This window comes from Protopterus annectens, chromosome 8.part0, assembly GCF_019279795.1.
Source record: "Protopterus annectens isolate FY-2018-M chromosome 8.part0, PAN1.0, whole genome shotgun sequence".
NCBI lineage: Eukaryota > Metazoa > Chordata > Ceratodontiformes > Protopteridae > Protopterus > Protopterus annectens.
The window spans coordinates 1,451,933,379-1,451,952,860 of record NC_056741.1 but is presented as its reverse complement, the minus strand read 5'-3'; the positions used below and the strand labels follow the sequence as shown (position 1 = coordinate 1,451,952,860).

General features: G+C 38.4%; 1 protein-coding gene across 5 annotated transcripts in view; it reads left to right on the top strand.

Moving 5' to 3' along the window:
• BCO2 (beta-carotene oxygenase 2) overlaps positions 1–19,482 on the top strand; it is a 701,930-nt gene that overhangs the window by 447,227 nt on the left and 235,221 nt on the right. For all 5 annotated transcript variants that reach the window (XM_044081057.1, XM_044081056.1, XM_044081053.1 and 2 more), the window contains one exon: positions 2,892–3,052. In XM_044081057.1, coding sequence (XP_043936992.1) covers positions 2,892–3,052 — 161 coding nt within the window. The remainder of the gene's footprint in view (positions 1–2,891; positions 3,053–19,482) is intronic.

Genomic DNA, 19,482 nt, shown 5'->3' with positions numbered 1-19,482 from the left:
ACATAATTTTAAAATTATTAGTGCTCACTGCAAACGGCATTTCTTACATTATTATACATGCCATTTTCTCATTGCTTAGTAGCTCTGCTTTAATGTTTAAGAAACTGGCACAGGCATTCTCACTGCTTAGTTTCCATCATAACTGATCTCAACTCCAAGAAGCTGGACTGTTTTATTTTATTGCAAAACCAATGGATCATTTTCCCCAGTAAAAATAAAGGAGTTACTGGGCCATTTAGTAGCCGTGCTCTTAACGTTTTCAACTTGGCACAAATCCAGTAAATTAAGCTTTTCTCCCCTGTTTAGTAACATTGTTAACAAGTATCCCTTAATTGTTATATATCTGTTCAACCACTGATCAGCTATTTAAGGTAAACCGCTACTCTGTCTTCCTGAGTTTATTTCCATAGTTCCTTAAAATATGATGTAATATCTCTCTTAAATCTTTATAACAACATATTAATTTAATTTTGTCTAGCACCTGTTCCGTCCATTAATGGGAATATGTCTGCCAGCTAAAGTAGAGAACTTGGAGCTCTTACTGGTTAATGAGCTACTTCCTGTGTGAATGGTGCAGGTTGAATCCTTCCACCTTCATTTGCCTGCTGTGTGATTGTGTCACTCTGAGCAAGCCACTTAACCAAACAGTGCTCCCACGTCACCCCTAGAAAGAGGCAATTTGCCCAATTGGTTTACCTGGTCAACAAATACATAAAAACATACTACAATGTTGCCCTTGTGCTGCACTTGTTAACTGAATATCCATACCAGCTTGCTTGTTTAATCACTGTATACTGTCTCAAACATGCTTCAAATTTATGCTATAATAATCCTGTTTTATTTAATATGTCAACATAAAAAAATAAAACAATGGAATAAAAATATTTTTGCCTAACATTATTCTTTTTGCAGTTCACAACACTAAAGTTTACATTCTTTGGTGAGTGGCTAAACTTTTACTCACACCAAATACAGAGTCTCTCAGATTAACAGCTTGTCTCTGATAGAAAAGGAACCCCCCCCCAAAAAAAGGTAACTTTTTCATCTAATTAACACCTTATTTGGCCATGTCCTTTGGACTTCTTTTGAAACTATTCTGGTAGACCCTTTCTGTCTTGTGAAGGATACTTTTTTCTCTTATCTTAATATTCCCTTAAAATTCTACAAAATATTCCACTGCTGACATTATCTTAGCACTAGTCTTGTCTTTGGGAGTCACAGACATTTCTTGTCCCTGAACACCTTTAAGGCTGGACCTTTGATTTAGCTGTCTGTATCATAATATAAATCATAACCTCTGCTGAAAATACTCTGCAGTATGAAATGTTCAAAAGTTGGAACTTTGAGCCCCTAATCTTGTAGGCATATGTTAATTGTTATGAATAGCAATGTTTTCCTTCTTGCAGAAGGTGAAAAGTGTTGTTCTGTGAAGAACTTCTTTCCTTCCATTTTCAACACATTTCTAGGTCTCCAAAATTCAGAGACTAAACCCTCTGTCCTATTAAATGCCTCAAATCAGTAATGCATATCTTGGCTATCTGTCACCAATCAGTGATCCCAAGTCAAATACAATGTCACATCTTTCTAGCTTTATTGCAAACTTTTTCAGCCCTCATCACACAGACAGAAGCTTGTAAACACAATTTATCCAGTCAGTCCATCTAACTTCTAATAAGTGTAAGATTTTTTAAATCTCACATTTTCTTCATATCTTTCAAGCCAGTCCTCCAAATCTTGATTTTTGCTTCTAAATCTGCATATTATATTTCCAAATCAGCTGTCTTTCTGCATTTTCACAATAGTATATGAATGCTGGGATAACATGGCTTTCAAGATCCAATTCTTATCTTTTCATGGACCACTAAATATAATCATCCAGTTTGCAGTTAATTCTCTGTATTTCTTGAAAAAAATCTGTCTAGGAAGACTTGCTTCATATCTGAGGACCCCAACTGCTCACTTCACATCTGTGGGTGCAGACTCTTGTTCTTCAGCTTGATATATAGCACTCTCAAAATTCTTTTCAGCCTTGACATCCAAAGTCTCTATGGTAGTTAACAATTCTTCCTCTGTCAAAAATGTATTTAATTTCTTCACAGATATTTGGCAATTAGTATTATCAAACTCAAAGCAATCTATGTTATTTGCAACTGCTATGATTAAAGAAGAATCATATTTTTATCAACAGCAAGGGGGAATGGTGTAAGTTATAATCACAGTCATTCAAATGCTATACCAGGCATTCTCACCTTCAAAAGTGTTTTGGATGAATAGCATACTGACATTTTTAAATACAATAATTTCACCCACGATATAAGTGGTAACTAAGAAGGAATGTTGTATTGTAGATTTATAATATTTGAATTTACAAGAGTTATCATTTATTCACATTACGATGTCTGCAGGTAAATTGCTCTCACTTGGCAATGCTGTCTTAGTACATTGTTTCTCACCTGTATTTAAACATAGAAAAACATAGTACTTTTGTAAATACATGCCTTACTTTACAGTAGAGTGTAGGCATCTATGTCATATTCAAATGGATAAATATGCACAAATACCTTTTGCACTCTGCTCACATTACAGTGCTGCACTTGTTCACTATAATAGTTCTCACTCGCATGTTTCAGAACCTCATTAACAGCCATACTATCCCCTCCCTGTACAAAATATCATATTATGTTATCTTTGGTCTTACAACTTAATCATATTTATTTAATATATATATCTAGCGATATACTTTTATGAACAGTACACACACACACACACACACACACACACACACACACACACACATATATATATATATATATATATATATGCAAATGCAGAAGTGCATAAAACAAATGCAAAAATATAATTTGACATACATTTCTCAATCTTTATTCCAGCAATGTCAGAAAATTATGTCATTTTCATTGAGCAACCATTAAAATTAAATTTGTTGAAGATATACATCAACAAAATACGTGGTAAAGGACTGGATGAAGGACTCACATGGGAACCCAAGAGTAACACAATTTTCCACATAGTCAACAAGCACACAGGACAGGTAAAGCATTCTGGTTTCTATGTAAAATATATATCACAGCGTTATATTGTGCTAAGACAATGAACCTATATAATAAAAGCAAACGTATTTACTTGTAATGTGAACTGTAATAGTCATGATGCAAAATACATAATATGGCTTTTCATAGTTCCTTTTTGTGGGTATTATCCCCTTTATGGGGAAAAATGTCACTTTGTCACACATATCACAATCAGTAGATTTTCCTAATGATTGATAATATCTTAAGCAGTAGATTCTCCTAATTCAGCTGTCAAACACACCGCCTGTGTCTTGAATGACAAGTTCCTGTTTGTGGGTATTAGACTGTTTATATGAAAAAGTCATTTCACCATAAATATCATGAGCAGTACATTCTCCCTATGATTGGTTAAGTGCGCTGTCATTCATCTCAAATGACAACTTTTTTTTTGTAGGTATTAGCCCCTTAATGTGAGAAAGTCATTTGGTCACAAACATCATAGGCAATAGAGTCCCCCACCCCCCAAGACTGGTTATGTGTGCTGTCAAACATCGCTTGTGTCTTGATAGTTTCAGGCAGGTTCTAATCAGTTTTACCAACCATCTGATGTTTAAATATCAGTGCAGACTGTTCAAATATAATTTACATAACCTTATCTTGAATGACTGTAGATGTTTCTATTACAGCCATCTAACTTGAAGGCAGTTTATTACAACTTTTATCTGGCTCCTACAACTACATGCAAAGGAAGATCCCCTGCTTAATTTACAGAAAACATCAATGTCTTAACTTTGCAAAAGTTACATTTCTCAGTCAGTAAGCTGCTTATTTGTACATCTAAGCAGAAAATGTTTCAGTAGGTCATTTTCTGATTATGTAACAAATACAAAGCTGGTTGCCATAAAAATATTTTTTCATAATAATTTCATCTAATTCTGGTTTCATGGGTAGTAGATAAGCAGATTGCATAAGTGCTATACTCCTTTATGCTGGCTTTGATGGATTTTTCTGTGTAATGGAACATTTCTAGGGTACATTTATGTGTTAGAGTTCTTTTTAGGCTTGAACAGGGCAATTACTCTGGTATCTTGTTACTCTGAATTCTATGATAGGGTATATATCTCAGGTGAAAAATAGTGATGTATTGGTCTCTTCACTTGTCATACATATACTTATAATACTTTAATCTTATATGATGTAATGCTATCTTTACTCCATGACATTTTATTTATATATTTATGTCTGTATGCTTGCATTCATTTACTTTCCACTATAGAACCTCAAATGTCAGAACACTGAGGAATGAAAACACCGAATAGAAATATCCAAGGCATAGAATGGCAAAAAAAATTAAACTGCAAGTGCTTTTGTAGGGGTGAACCACCTGCACCCTCCATTTCGGGGTGCCATGCCCACAGCCCTTGAACATATGTATAACACCACAATGGAGCAATCTACTGAAACAAAGGGAGTGCAGCTGGTAATTACTTAGAAATTGTACCATCAGTGATTTCTTACAGAAACCAGTGACTGGGGTTGTGCAGTTAACACAATGCATTTCAGTACTTATGACAAATATGATGCAGGGAATGCTGCCATGACTTTATAAACAGTCAATAAGATAGGTATTTAGGTTACAAATCTGCTTCATCTGCATTCTACTCATTTCTGTATAAGCACTTTATGCTGGTTGAAGAAGGAAATAAGAGTAGGGGGCTGATGAAGGGGGCTTAGGAGTTGGTTCTAGATTGCTGAGTTGAACTAAGAGAAAGCTCTGTCAATGTGTAGATAAATGAGCAATGCCAATTCATAAGTACCACTGCAGATGACTTGGAAGATTTGAGAGTCCTGAAGTATTGTTTGACCGAAATGAGTCAATGTAAGGACTATAAGGTCTTGAAGTAGTCCATGACAGGATTTTTTTTTTACAGAACTGTTCTAATGAAAAGAGAAAAATTTGGATAATAGGAAACCAGACAGCCAGCCTGTTTGATGTCAGGGTGGTAATGGAGCATCTTGCCAGCTCAAACGGTGAAAGAGGCAGATGTGATTCTGAATTGTTTACATTTTTTCAGACTTCTTGAGAGTGAACCACAGATGGGTAGGGTAAATTTGAGAGTGGGTGGAAGTTATTCATTTGCAATGGCAGTCTGTTCAGAAACAGGATGGAAAAGCTCTTGCATTTATAGAGTATTTGTGTAATTTTTTTTCTAACAATATAGGCATGTCTGGAGAAAGTGAGTGATGAATCTAGCAAACTCCAAGTTATTCTATGTACTCTACTGTTTTCATTGGTTCACTATCAGGGCCTGTAAGGATACAGATGTCTTTGTATAAGTTAAGGCATTCATGAATGCCAAAAAAACATTGCATTTGTTTACCGAGGATGACTTCAAGTCTTTCATTTTCACAGGCTTGACTCAGCTGAGGCAGCATAGAGTTAAGGGATTTACAGATTTTTTTCTTTATAAGTGCTGGATTACCAGATGACAGCATGATTAATATAAAGTAAGAATTGATTGTCTTCTTGGAAATTATTAGTGTATTAGTATTTATAAAAGAGATATTTTCCAAGTACAGACTCTTATGGAGCACCAGTAAATATTGGGTAGCCACAGGACTGTGTTTTGCATGACAATTTCAAAGAGTCTAGTCTGCCAATCAGGTAGTAAGAGAATCATGCTAATGTAGTGGAGTTTCTGTCCTAAAGAGAGCATTTACTGATGAGTGGGGAGTGATGCACAAGGTCAGATACCTGTGAGGGGTTAATGAATGTTGCACATTGGATGTTTCCAGCATTCACTGGACTGTGTCAGTCAAACAGAGTTCAGCCAAATAATTGGTAATTATTGACAGGCTCTTTCTTGAATCCATTGTGGTGGCTTGTGAGAAGACAATATGTTTTTGTAGCTCTGTGGCTGAAGCCTTCTCTAAAAATTTGATAGCAGAAGACATTAGGGCAAAAGGTCAAAAGGAAGCAGGGCTAGAGCAAGAGGTATGTTTGTGGGACAGAGATGACACTGGCAATTTTCTGGAGGTTATAAAACACATACCAATGTGGAGAGACGTGTTTTTTGGGTGAAGTTAGGATGCTATCACAAGTCGTAATAAATTTTTGATGAAGAGCATCAGATCCAGTCATGTCATAATATGGAACTTTCTTGAGCCATTCATTACTCAGAGGCAAGGTTATGCTTTTAAACTGAAAGTCAGGTTCAATACTGAAAATGATCTCAGCTGAGATACTTGATCCTAGCTGCAGCGATCTTAAGGGTACTGAAATGAGAAGAAAATTCTCTGTGGATACCACCGCAATCGTTTTAAATTAATTCAAGGTTCATGTTCAAGATATACCTGTGTTCAGGCCAGAGACCATGTTAAAACATACACTCCAGAATGGCAGAGTATACCACATGGCCAATCCAAGAATCTAGTGACACATTAAAATTATTCATAGAGTTGGAGTTAATTCCATGAACGAGAAATGTTGTGAAGTAAATTTGAAATTACTTACAGTGCTGCAAAAATCAACATGGTAACAAATATTACTGTCTCAAAATCATCATTTGGAATGAGTTAGCTTCAAGCCCAGCACAATTCTTTGCTCCTCACTGTATAAAACTTTGAACCATAAGCATAATATTCCTCTAATAAAGTGGCAATATATTTTAAATAAGCCCAAGTGTTAATCTCTGTCAGAATAGTTCAAATTTTGAAGACGTCGATGTGTAGTAAATGTTCTTTTTACTCCCTCAAAGAAAATTAAATTATCATTAGAATAGGCACAAATCACACAACTTGACTCATTAAATAGCCTAATGTAAGTTACAAATAATTTTGTAAGTAAAGCAGAAGGTCTAGACTGAAAATAACTATAAATTTGCAACAAACTTTCAAGGGTTGAATCTGACCACTGAAACACTGACTTTAAAATTCAGTTTGGGGTTGATATGGAAGTCAAGAAGTTTAAATAAGGAAGTACTCCCAAAAAAGTGTTCCCTAATAAGATGTCATGAGAAATTTTCATGAGTCCAAAAGTCATGAAATTGCATTTACTAAAACTGATTTTAAATCCATTCCTTTTCAGCCATTTTACTACACTTGAAAGATAGCTGATAAACATGTAGCGCATGGAGCCTAGTGACTAAGCTCTGATATCTGGAAAAAGAGAAATCAGTTAAGCTCTTCAAAAGTGTGAGACCCCATCTTACCAAATGTCAAGCACCCCCTGCTTTACTTGTTAAGATCAATATGCTAGACAGTTAAATCTGCCAAAAGTGAACAGCAAACGACAGTGGCAGAATGAAAAACAAAATCGTTTTTGCCTATTGACTGTACCAGTAATGTCTCCTTGACTTTTTCTAAGATAACAGAATCTCTTTCACTGTCTTTCTGACAACTCTCACTTGGTGCATTATCAATTTGAAAGCTGCAAACCACTAAGCAATTGTTTTTTTTTTTTGTAACTAGTAATGAATTTCTTGGCATCCATATCTCGAACACATAAAAAGCAGGTTATTGTTAGTGGTCAGCACATAATTCTCTATATTATAATCAATGTCATTAGCAATAACTTATCCTAATTTGATATCGTCTGTGTATTTGGCGATCCAAGCAATATTATGCTTAGGTTGAAATGAAAATACTGTACTGAAAACTGCTGGACCTAAAACAAACCCCTGAGTGAAAATCAGCCTAATTCAAATAATGGCTGCCAATGTTTATGATAAATTCCCTTTTAAAAAGCCAGGAGTCAATCCAGTTTAAAATAAAGTTATTTATTTCAAGTGTCATCATGCATTCCATAATGCCTAAATGTGGTGTGCTATCAAATGCTTTGGAGAGCTCTAAATATACCAAAATAACACCCTGCTATCATGATAATAAAACCTTATTAGACAAGTGGATTTAGAATGATTTTTATCATAGGATCATAGGAGGTTACTAAGTTTTTGGCCCGAAGGCCTCTACAAGCCTAGCCATGTTATGCCCTTGTTCCCTTATGAGCAAAGCTATAAGTCTATGTTTGTGCGCAAAACTAAGATCGGCACTGGCTGCCTCTATCTAAGAAGGACAAAGGTGAACCTCCTGGTGTAAATTTATGGTTTCCCATCTAATTGTCCAGGTTATGCTTAAATAGGGTCATTGAGGAGGTCCATTTTACATGACTTGGGAGTTTGTTCCAGAGGAGTGGCAACCTCTGGGAGACATATCTGTCTCTCCAGCATGTCCTATTAATATCACAGGCTAGGTTAAGATCCCTAGAGTGAGTGAATCTTGTCCCATTGGATTTTCGTGTGTGCAGCAGCTTCATCAAGACAGGATCTGAGACTGCTCTGTAGGCCAGGCACAAGTTGCTCCTAAGCAGTCTATATGATACTGAGTAAAGTGATAGTCTGTTTGTGTAGGCCATGTGTTGTAGGCCCTGAACTTTCTTGGTAAGAAACATCTGGGGTTTCTCCAGTGCATACAGAAGGGAGCATTGTACTCTATTATTGGTCTGATGAGAGCTGAGTACAAGGGAGTTATGACCTTGCTTATGAAGTGTGCAACATAGAAGACCTTCCAAATCTCTCACCACTGGGTTGAACTTAGGGGGTATTATTAATGTTATAATTAGCAGGGGGTTTTCCTTTGCTGAAGAGGATGCTAATGCATTTTTTTGCATTTAGTTTAAGTCCATGGCTTTGACACCAATCATTTGTCTGTGCATGCTCAATCTGTAATATGTTGGCATCTCTGGAGGATTCAATGATTGCACCCAGTCTGCAGACATCAGCAAACTTGGTAAGCCATAGGTCATCTGTTTCTGCCTTGACTTCTGAAAAATTGATACCAAACAGCAGGGAACATAGCACAGATCCCTGTGGAACACCACTGGTAACAGGTCTGCTAGCAGAGTTGGCATCCCCAATTTTGACTGTATGTGTTCTGTTTGTGAGACAGTTGCCAACCCATCTGGTGATGTAAGGGTTAATTCCCAGCTGGGTGAGTTTCTCAATGATGCCTGAGTGAGGGATTGTGTCAAAAGCCTTGGCTAGGCTGAGATAGGCAGTGTGAACTGATTTGCCTTCATCCAGGTCATTGGTGACATTCTCGAAGAAATCCACCAGGTTTAGCAGGCAAGATCTGCCCTTAATGAAGTTGGCTGGGTCGGGTCAAGGGTTTGAAGGTCACCTATATCCTTGTTGATAAGGCCCATGATGATTCTCTCCATGGCCTTGCAGATAAGCCTGGTTAGGCTTATGGGTCTATAGCTCCTGGGGTCGGCTGAGGGACCCCTTTTGTACAAGGGGATTATGGTTGCTGTTTTCCACTCAGGTGCAACAAAGCCAGTGCTTAGACTGAGATTGGAGAACATGCTCAGTGGTTCCACTAACTTCTGTTTTAGTCCATTTAATAGGCAGCCTGGGATGTTGTCCACTCCCATAGAGGCTGTGTTTTTGGCCTTGGAGAGTGTGGCTATGACCTGCTCTCTGGAGATTACAAAATCATGTTAATAGATATCCAAAACAAGATTATGCCAGGGATTGCTCTTAGGCGAGTTCAAAAGGCATCTTTCAAAACATTTGCAGAACAAGGAAGTTAGACTGACTGGGTGGTAATTATCCACAAACACGCACACAAACCTCCCATTTCTATAAATTGGAATTATGTTATTCAATTTCAAGGAAGATGGACTATGCATTTTGCAAGACTGAGTCAAAAATGAGTCAGCAGGCAACTATATGTGAGCCTAGTTGTTTAAATAATACACCAAGTATTTTTTTCTGACCTGCTGACACCGTTATATTTTCTTTTGTTAAGGAAGCCTCAACCACGTTTTCAATAATATGAGGGAAAAGTAACCCATTGGAACTCTGATGGCTGTTATGTTGAGTAGTCAATGAGTCCAAGATGTCCACAATAGCAGGATAAGATGGGCCCAGAAAACTGGTGCTGGTAACCAGGTTAGCAAAGTGCTTGAAATAAAAACATTAATTAGCAGCCCTATTGAAATATTTAAAGTGCCAGGGGGACCTATATCAGAATAACAATCATGAACAGTGCTTATATAACTGTAGAGCATTTTAGAATTCTTATTGCAGGAAACATGCTACTCTTTATAATTACATTCATGACTGATTTCAGTTTCCTGTAGGTTGCACTGAAGCTTGTTTTTTTGGCTCAGTAATTAAGTGATCAATCATTAGCAATGAAGTACAATAAATTAGATGCTGACCTTAAAGACTGTTAACTGATTCACATGTAGTAGCTGAGGAATGTCACATATAATAGCTAAGGAATGTCACACATCTATCAACCGCATAACAACTTAGACTTCTGTGCAGTATTTGAAGCCATCCAAGATTCATGGATGAAAGTGCTTAAGCAGTCAGTTGGTTGATCTAATAAATTTTTACTTGTTTGAACTAGAGTGTCACTGAACTCCTTTATCCAGTGGTGTTTTTTTTCAGTTTGGTTGATTGGATACATTTAACTTCGGACTCTTGGAGCACACAGACAGGTGACTACATTTCTTTGAGTTCTGCAAACATGTAGATGGTTAAGATGATCATTCACCACTTTGTAAGCCAAACGGAGCTCACCATAGTTAAGTCAGTAAGAGACAGAATACAGTGACTGAACATTTAAATGTTCTGTGTAGCTTAAGGTGCTCATACCTATTTTTTTGTGAAGTAATGTTTTTTTTCTAGTTAAACCATTTGCTTGGATAGATACACAATGAAGGAATATTATATTGCATTATAGGCTTAATAAAGGAAGCATGGTGGGAGGCTAACGCTTCACTGGACCTGAAGGATATTTCTTTGGTGATTAACTAGGCCAGGCTATGAAGACAGGTTTTCTAACTACATCTAATACATGATGGTCAAAGGAGAGTTCATTATCCAGGAACATGTTCCAGATCTCTGAAGATACTCTCTATTTTATAATGGAGTGTCATTTATATGATAACTCCGGGGATATTCACATTTGCAAGGAGTACAGTACTACATTTTTTACCACAGAGTTTTAGTCCATGATTTGTACACCTTAAATCTGTATTATACTCTGTTGTAGAACATACAGGTCCTTTCAGACATTGGCATAAGTAAAATATAAGCCATAGTGTAATGGTTCAAGAAATATCGTTTGGGGGATGCCACCGGCATTGTCTTTTTGAAGAAAATATGCCATTCTACCACCTATCTTAATAGAATCAATTCTGTCTGTTAACCAGTTTGTTAGCCAATGAGTTATTCAGGGGTTGACTTTTGGTTCACTTAGTTCTTCAGGGATTTCAGAATGCAGGATAGTATCAAAGGTCTTTATCAAGTCCTGGTAGGTGGTGCATGCAATGCTGTCTAGCAACTTTATGACCCTTTCAAAGAAGTGAGCCAGGTTAAGCATTTAGTTTATACATTATTTTGATGATGCATTCCATTACTTTTCATGTGTAGTTTATGAGGCTAATAGTAGTTTCTGATGTCAGTGGTTGGGCTGCCCTTGTTGAGGTGGACAGCTATAGCTGTTCTGAAGATTTCTGGAATATTGCCAGTTGACAGGCCTAGTGTAAATAGGTGGATAACTAATCCAATACGGCAGTGAGTCATACTCTCTTGAAAACAGCCTGGAATATTGTCTGGACCCATTGAGCTAGTGTTCCTTGTTTTGGAAAAATGCTGATTTCTTGTTCTGTGGTGATAAAGGGGGGGGTGGTGGTTTGCTGATTTCACAGCAGGGGATAAACATGAAAAGTATGGGGAGAATTTTGAGATAAATGTGTCTGCAAGGATATTGATGATAGCCTCTGAGTTTAAGTCAGTGGTTTCATCAAATATCAACTCATTGCAATGATGAGAGTTGTTCCTAAGATTCCTATTATAACTGAAGAAGGCTTTGTAGTTATCTCTAGACTTCCTGTTTAAGTATTTTGCCTTGGTTTCCAGCTTATTATTATTATTGTTTTTTTGAGTGGTGGCATCTGAGGATCTTCCTCCTCCTGTTGCATAGCTTGGCTAAGCTGAAGTTAGCCAAGTGATATGCCCATCTCCTGAAGGCCACTGGGTACTGCAACTCCATAAAGCAATGTTCAAGTAGTTGTAGGTTGTTCCATAGTGAGACATACTGATGCATAAATCACAAGGCTGAGCTAGAACAGGGGGACAATTGCCTCTTAGGTGCCATAATTCATATCATCAGATGAAAGGTGCAGATACTTATAGTGGAGGTAAACCTCTTGAATTACATGAATGCTGGTAGTGGCATATTCACACCATCAGTAAAACAGCATCATAATTATATTCACATACACTTTAGTTTCATAGTTTCATAGTTTCATAGTATAGTACTAGGCTATCTGCCCTGGGGCATTTGTAAGCCTAGCCATAGTGACAAAATGTACAGAATAAATCTAGAATACTGTGCCTCTGTCTAGTAGTGACACAATGAAGGTTTACTGTGCCTGTCTAGCAGTGACACAGATGTGAACTTATGATCTCCCATCCACTCATCAAGATTTCTCTTGAAGAGAGTCAGTGAGGATCTTGTTCCAAAGCATGGGAAGCCTCTGGGTTATGAATCTATCCCTCCAGCATGTCCTATTCATACTTGTGCCGAGGTTTAAGTCTTTAGCTCTCGTGGTCCTGCTGGATTTGGATTTTTTGAGGTGGAGCATGTCCATCAGATCCTGATTGGACATGGCCTTGGCAGAGATCACCTCTGAGCAGGCGGTATGCTACTGAATAGAGCTGAAGTTTCTTTAGTCTGGCAGAATAAGACATATGTTGGAGACCCTTGATCCTTTTGGTGAGGTGCTTTTGTGGTCTCTCCAGCTGTTGCAAATGCCGGGTGAGGTACATACCAAATGGGGCATTGTACTCAATCATGGGTCTGATGAGGGAGGAATATAGGGGTACAATGACATCCTTGGATCTGGATATAAATCCCTTCATGATGAGGTGTGCAAGGTAGAATGTTTTTCTAACCACTTTGGCAATGTGGGTGTCAAATGAGGTCCCTAGGTCTCTGATTACTTTTCCGTATTCAGTGGGTTGCTGTCTATGTGATAATTTGTGGGTACTTTGTTTTTCCAAAGGGATGACTATACATTTTTGGCATTTAGTTTAAGGCCGTGACTACGCCGTGCACCAGTTTGTGTGTCTGCTGGTGTATCAACTATGGCGCCTAGTTTGCAGTCATCTCCATGTTTGCTTTAACATCTGAGAAATAAATGAGTCTGACATTGCTCCAGCGATTTTAACTTTATGGGTTCTGTCCTTTAGCCAGTTTGCAACCCATCTAGTGACATAAGGGTTTACTTTTAAGCTGTTTAGCTTATCTATGATGCCTGAAGGTATGCTGTATGGACTGCTTTGCCCTATGTCTCTGTTTATGATTTCCATAATGATTCTTTCCATAGCTTTGCAGACCAGGCTAGTTAGGCTTATGGGGTAGTTCCAGGGTCTGTAGAGCACCCCTGTGGAGTGAGACCACTGTTGCTTGTTCAGGTACATATAGGCTAAGGTTAAATAGCAGTCCCATTGATGCTGTGTTTTTGCTTTGTTTAGGGCGGTTCTCACTTGGACATCTGAGATGACAGGGAGATTACATTCAGCTGGGATTTGCACTGAACCTGTCAGCCAGAATGTTAGCAATGTCTGTGGGTTCAGTGTATTTTTGTTGTTGTGAACCAACTCTGAGCATATCTGAGGGTTTGCTGAAGAAGGCTTTGTGGTTATCTTTAGTGTTTTTCTCTCAAAGTTTGCCTTGGATTTTTTATGATTTCTGCTAATGTTGATCAGAGATGTCTTTTTGTTATACAATTTGTTTATGGCTGAGGTCCACCAGACAGGACGCTACATTTGGTGGAGAGGGACTTGGATTTGTTTGGGATTGCATGATCCATGCATTCTTGGAGATGTCCATAGAAAGCATTTGTGAAGGATTCGGCATTGTGGGATGTGGTATCCACTGGCACAGTGGACTTAAAGGATACCATCTCAGTCTTAAGAAGTTTTCACTGTGGTCTTTTGTGCTGGGGGTGGAGGTGGGATATGTATATCCAGGGTGATTTCACTAGTGAGGGGTATACTTCGTGGAGCATTTTGTTCCCATGTTTGTGATGATCAGGTCTAGTATATTATCTCCCTAGTGGGAGAGGTGACTAGTTGTTCCAGTGCAGAATAATGTACCCAATCTATGTTTGGGTAGTTGAAGTCTCCCAGTATGATAGTATTTCGTGATACATTCATATCCTCCAATGTCTTCAGGAAGGCTGAGTGGGGTTCATGAGATTGGGAGGGTGGTCTGTAACATGCTACCAGCTGTATAGCAGGCACCTGTATGGTCTCTGATGCTTTTCCATTTTGTTTTCTAAGGAGGTGGGTTTGTCTTTTGAGCCTTGCCTAAAAGCCAGTGGTGACAGGTGTAAGCCATCCAACATATCATCCCAGGCAGACAGCAATTGTTAAAGCTGATCATCTTGTCTTTGTATTGTGGTATCATTCTTGGTGAGGGCAAGATGCGTCATTCACACCAGCATAGACAATGACTGAGTCATATTTGTACTTGCTTTGGAGTGACCTGAGTGCGTGTGTATGTGGCGGATCCTAGCTCAGTCACCTTCTCCTTGTTCAGCCTGGTCAGTGGGACATCAGTGTGTCTGACTATGTGTTGCATGTGTTTTGTTTTGAGGTGGTGGATTTTGGATGTCTGCTTTGGGAGCCTCTGTTGTTTTGGTAAGTTTTTTATTAGAGCCTCGAGTGTCCGAGTATGTTTTATGTGTTTGGTTTTGTGTGTGGTTGCCATCTCCTCCTGTCTGGTCATGCCAGCCCTGAGTTGAGAGAGTTCAGCCTTTGCATCTCTCACATGTATTTGTGTTTGTTGGGAGGATGATCTACCACTCAACATGCTAGAACAGTATAGTGGATATTCATACTTAGTAGAGAAGTATTGAGAACAAGTGCTAGCTTCCTTAAGGAATATTTGAATAAACTGGTCTAAACTAGTCAAGGAAGGCGGAAAACAAGACAGGCTGGCAGACTTTAGTGGGCAGCCTCCACAGTTAAATTAACAAAACAAACAAGCAAACTTTCGATCAAATTCGACTAAAATGTAACTTTAGGACCACTCTGTAAACCCACGGAGCTTGTCTGGAACTACAAAAGAGCTAGAAATGTCCAAAACAACCCAATTACTACAACTCTTTTGCTGAGGGTCACTTCTTCTATCCAAGTAAGGTAATGGGACAACAGAACTACACCACCAGCACACAGCAGTGCCTGTAATAAACTGGTAAAAACTAAATAAATCGAGGAAAACAAGGATTATTTTTTTTGCTTTTTTGTTTTTTTTGGTAGAAACACACAGAAAATGCAGAAACAGTGATAAATTACTGAAAAAAAAAACAACATAAAAACCCACTAAACTTCGCAGGATTCATTGGTACCATGCTAGTGTATTCAAACCTCAGCAGCATACACACTTCACCTGCACAGCACTTTTTAGTAGTACAGCATAGCTGAAGGTAAACATTTGTATTTATATTTGTAGGAAATTGCTACAAAGATAATGCCATAGGGATTTATTATCTCTAAATGTATGCAGTTTGCTAAGGGCACTATGATGGTAGGGTTCTGTTTTTTTTTTTTTTTTCACTTTTAACCAGGGCTTTTTATTCAGCATATTTGTGAATAGTGCAGTTTAGTGTGCAGACTAGTTGTGAGGAAGACTATTTCTGAAAACTACTAAAGGAACTTAACCAGGGGCACAAGTGCTAATAGCCATCACTATTTATGGTGGTGCTGCTTGTAGTGTGGCTCCTATCAACAAGAGCAAAGCTGCACTCCACTGGCAGAAAATAAACTACATGCAACAACATAGTGCTATTGTCCCTTATGGTATCTGCTATGATTCCATCCAGGGTAATTTTTATGGAAATCTGATATTAGTATCCAATCTAGGTTGCTTTCTTTACCTGTAGCATTGCCAGTTTTCTGGTCTGGCATAATTTGTATTTACATTGGGTAGAACTATTACTTGCTGTGGCATCTTGGTACTGAAAATGAAGACATATTCTGTATTATTAGGTATATTTGCGCCAGGGGGGTAGATGTAGTGTGCCTATACATCTTGCTTTTTGCATTGATCTGCTATGCTAGCAGAACTTCTACTTTTTGTTAATGTTATATTTGAAGAGGAAATAAAGTAAGGTCTATCTCTTTTGAGTATATTATGGCTACACCAACAGTCCTTTTTGATGAGTGGTCATTATAGTTTATTTCATTGCCAGGGAGTAGGATTTCATCAACTTTTATGTGTAGTCTGGATGTGTACACAGAGGGATACAGCACTAACTGTAATTTACACCTAGGTGTTCTGGCTTTGTAGCAGAGAGGGCTACAGCACTAACTGTAATTTAGGTGGTTTGGCCGTGTAGCACAGAGAGATACAGCACTAAATGTAATTTAGGTGGTCTGGCTGTGTAGCACAGAGGGATACAGCACTAACTGTAATTTAGGTAGTCTGGCCATGTAGCAGAGAGGGATAAAGCACTGACTGTAACTTAGGTGGTCTGGCCGTGTAGCACAAAGGGATAAAGCACTAACTGTAATTTAGGTAGTCTGTCCATGTAGCAGGGAGGGATACAGCACTAACTGTAATTGGGATAGTCGGGCTGTGTAGCACAGTGGGATACAGCACTAACTGTAATTTAGGAAGTATGCCCATGTAGTACAGTGGGATACAGCACTAACTGTAATTTAGGAAGTATGCCCATGTAGTACAGTGGGATACAGCACTAACTGTAATTTAGGAAGTATGCCCATGTAGTACAGTGGGATACAGCACTAACTGTAATTTAGGAAGTATGCCCATGTAGTACAGTGGGATACAGCACTAACTGTAATTTAGGAAGTATGCCCATGTAGTACAGTGGGATACAGCACTAACTGTAATTTAGGAAGTATGCCCATGTAGTACAGTGGGATACAGCACTAACTGTAATTTAGGAAGTATGCCCATGTAGCACAGTGGGATACAGCACTAACTGTAATTTAGGAAGTATGCCCATGTAGTACAGTGGGATACAGCACAAACTGTAATTTTGGGATACAGCACTAACTGTAATTACAGTGGGATACAGCACTAACTGTAATTTAGGAAGTATGCCCATGTAGTACAGTGGGATACAGCACTAACTGTAATTTAGGAAGTATGCCCATGTAGCACAGTGGGATACAGCACTAACTGTAATTTAGGAAGTATGCCCATGTAGCACAGTGGGATACAGCACTAACTGTAATTTAGGAAGTATGCCCATGTAGTACAGTGGGATACAGCACTAACTGTAATTTAGGAAGTATGCCCATGCTGTAATTTAGGAAGTATGCCCATGTAGTACAGTGGGATACAGCACTAACTGTAATTTGCACTAACTGTAATTTAGGAAAGTGCCCATGTAGTACAGTGGGATACAGCACTAACTGTAATTTAGGAAGTATGCCCATGTAGTACAGTGGGATACAGCACTAACTGTAATTTAGGAAGTATGCCCATGTAGTACAGTGGGATACAGCACTAACTGTAATTTAGGAAGTATGCCCATGTAGTACAGTGGGATACAGCACTAACTGTAATTTAGGAAGTATGCACATGTAGTACAGTGGGATACAGCACTAACTGTAATTTAGGAAGTATGCACATGTAGTACAGTGGGATACAGCACTAACTGTAATTTAGGAAGTATGCCCATGTAGCACAGTGGGATACAGCACTAACTGTAATTTAGGAAGTATGCCCATGTAGCACAGTGGGATACAGCACTAACTGTAATTTAGGAAGTATGCCCATGTAGCACAGTGGGATACAGCACTAACTGTAATTTAGGAAGTATGCCCATGTAGCACAGTGGGATACAGCACTAACTGTAATTTAGGAAGTATGCCCATGTAGCACAGTGGGATACAGCACTAACTGTAATTTAGGAAGTATGCCCATGTAGCTCAGTGGGATACAGCACTAACTGTAATTTAGGAAGTATGCCCATGTAGTACAGTGGGATACAGCACTAACTGTAATTTAGGAAGTATGCCCATGTAGTACAGTGGGATACAGCACTAACTGTAATTTTGGAAGTATGCCTATGTAGTACAGTGGGATACAGCACTAACTGTAATTTAGGAAGTATGCACATGTAGTACAGTGGGATACAGCACTAACTGTAATTTAGGAAGTATGCACATGTAGTACAGTGGGATACAGCACTAACTGTAATTTAGGCAATCTGGGTACAATTAATGACTTCAGCACTTGGAGAGCTAAACAGTGAAGGAGGCAAGTAAAAGGCTATGGCTCCCTTGTCTCTCCAAGGGGATGTTTAATGTAGGCACTCAAAAAGCACACAGGGTGGTATGATTCCTCTGCTAGAGACTAGGAAATATCACTGATCAGGCTTGAGGATAGAGAGCCAGAGTTGCTTGCTGGTAATATCCCTTGTGAAAATGAGGCACCAAATACAATTACCCCAATGAATTCCCCCTGAACATGTGCAGTGGTATGGTAGAGCATAACAAAAAATTGCCAAACCTTTACAAAGGTTGCCTATATTATGACCTTCTCCTTGCCAAGCCTCACTTGGGTGATGAGGAACAAATGATTTTTATTGGTCAGAGGGGACAGATCATCAGCCAGTAAGGGGGAAAATGGGGGGAAACTTTGCATGTGCTCTTCTGGGCTGTAGAATGGTATTCCATTATGAAGAACTAGGATTTTATTACAAATACTACATGCCTTAATGGGACAAAGTTTTAAACCTGTAAGTGTATTATTTACAATTGTATTCACTTGAAATTTTACGAATTACATGTGTATCTCCACATGGTAGCAAGAATTTTGTCTTGGATTTATTTATTCTCTTCTTATTTTTTGTACTAGGTTTAGTATGGATTTGGACTTCTTTAGGAAAAATATTGGCTTACTAAGTATTTTAGTTTTATAAGATCCTTGCTGCAATGTTTATAAAAGTGGAGACTTAATTTGGTCCTCTTGTGTCCTTTTGAATTTGACTGGAGGTGTTAGACAGGGAAGGAGACAAGTGAAGGGTTATGTCTCCCTTGCCCATCCTGGGGAGATTAGTGTTAGCATGCAAAGATTTCTATGGTGGATACTGAAAAAGATCACTGCCAATGCTTGAGGACAGTGCCAAGGCACCCTACAACCAGTCTTCATCAATACCTGAATAGTTTTACTAGCATTTACCAGTTATATATTTTATTTTGTGACACAGCTCATCCCCACCTCTTAACTTCTAACATAATACTTATGATAGCCTTATCTATAATTGTCTCTGAATCTGCTATACCTCATAACTACAATATTATAATTTTCTGCCCTATCTATTTCCTTCCCTCACCTCAATTTCTTTGAATTTCTATGAATTAATCACATGATCTATTATTGACAAATC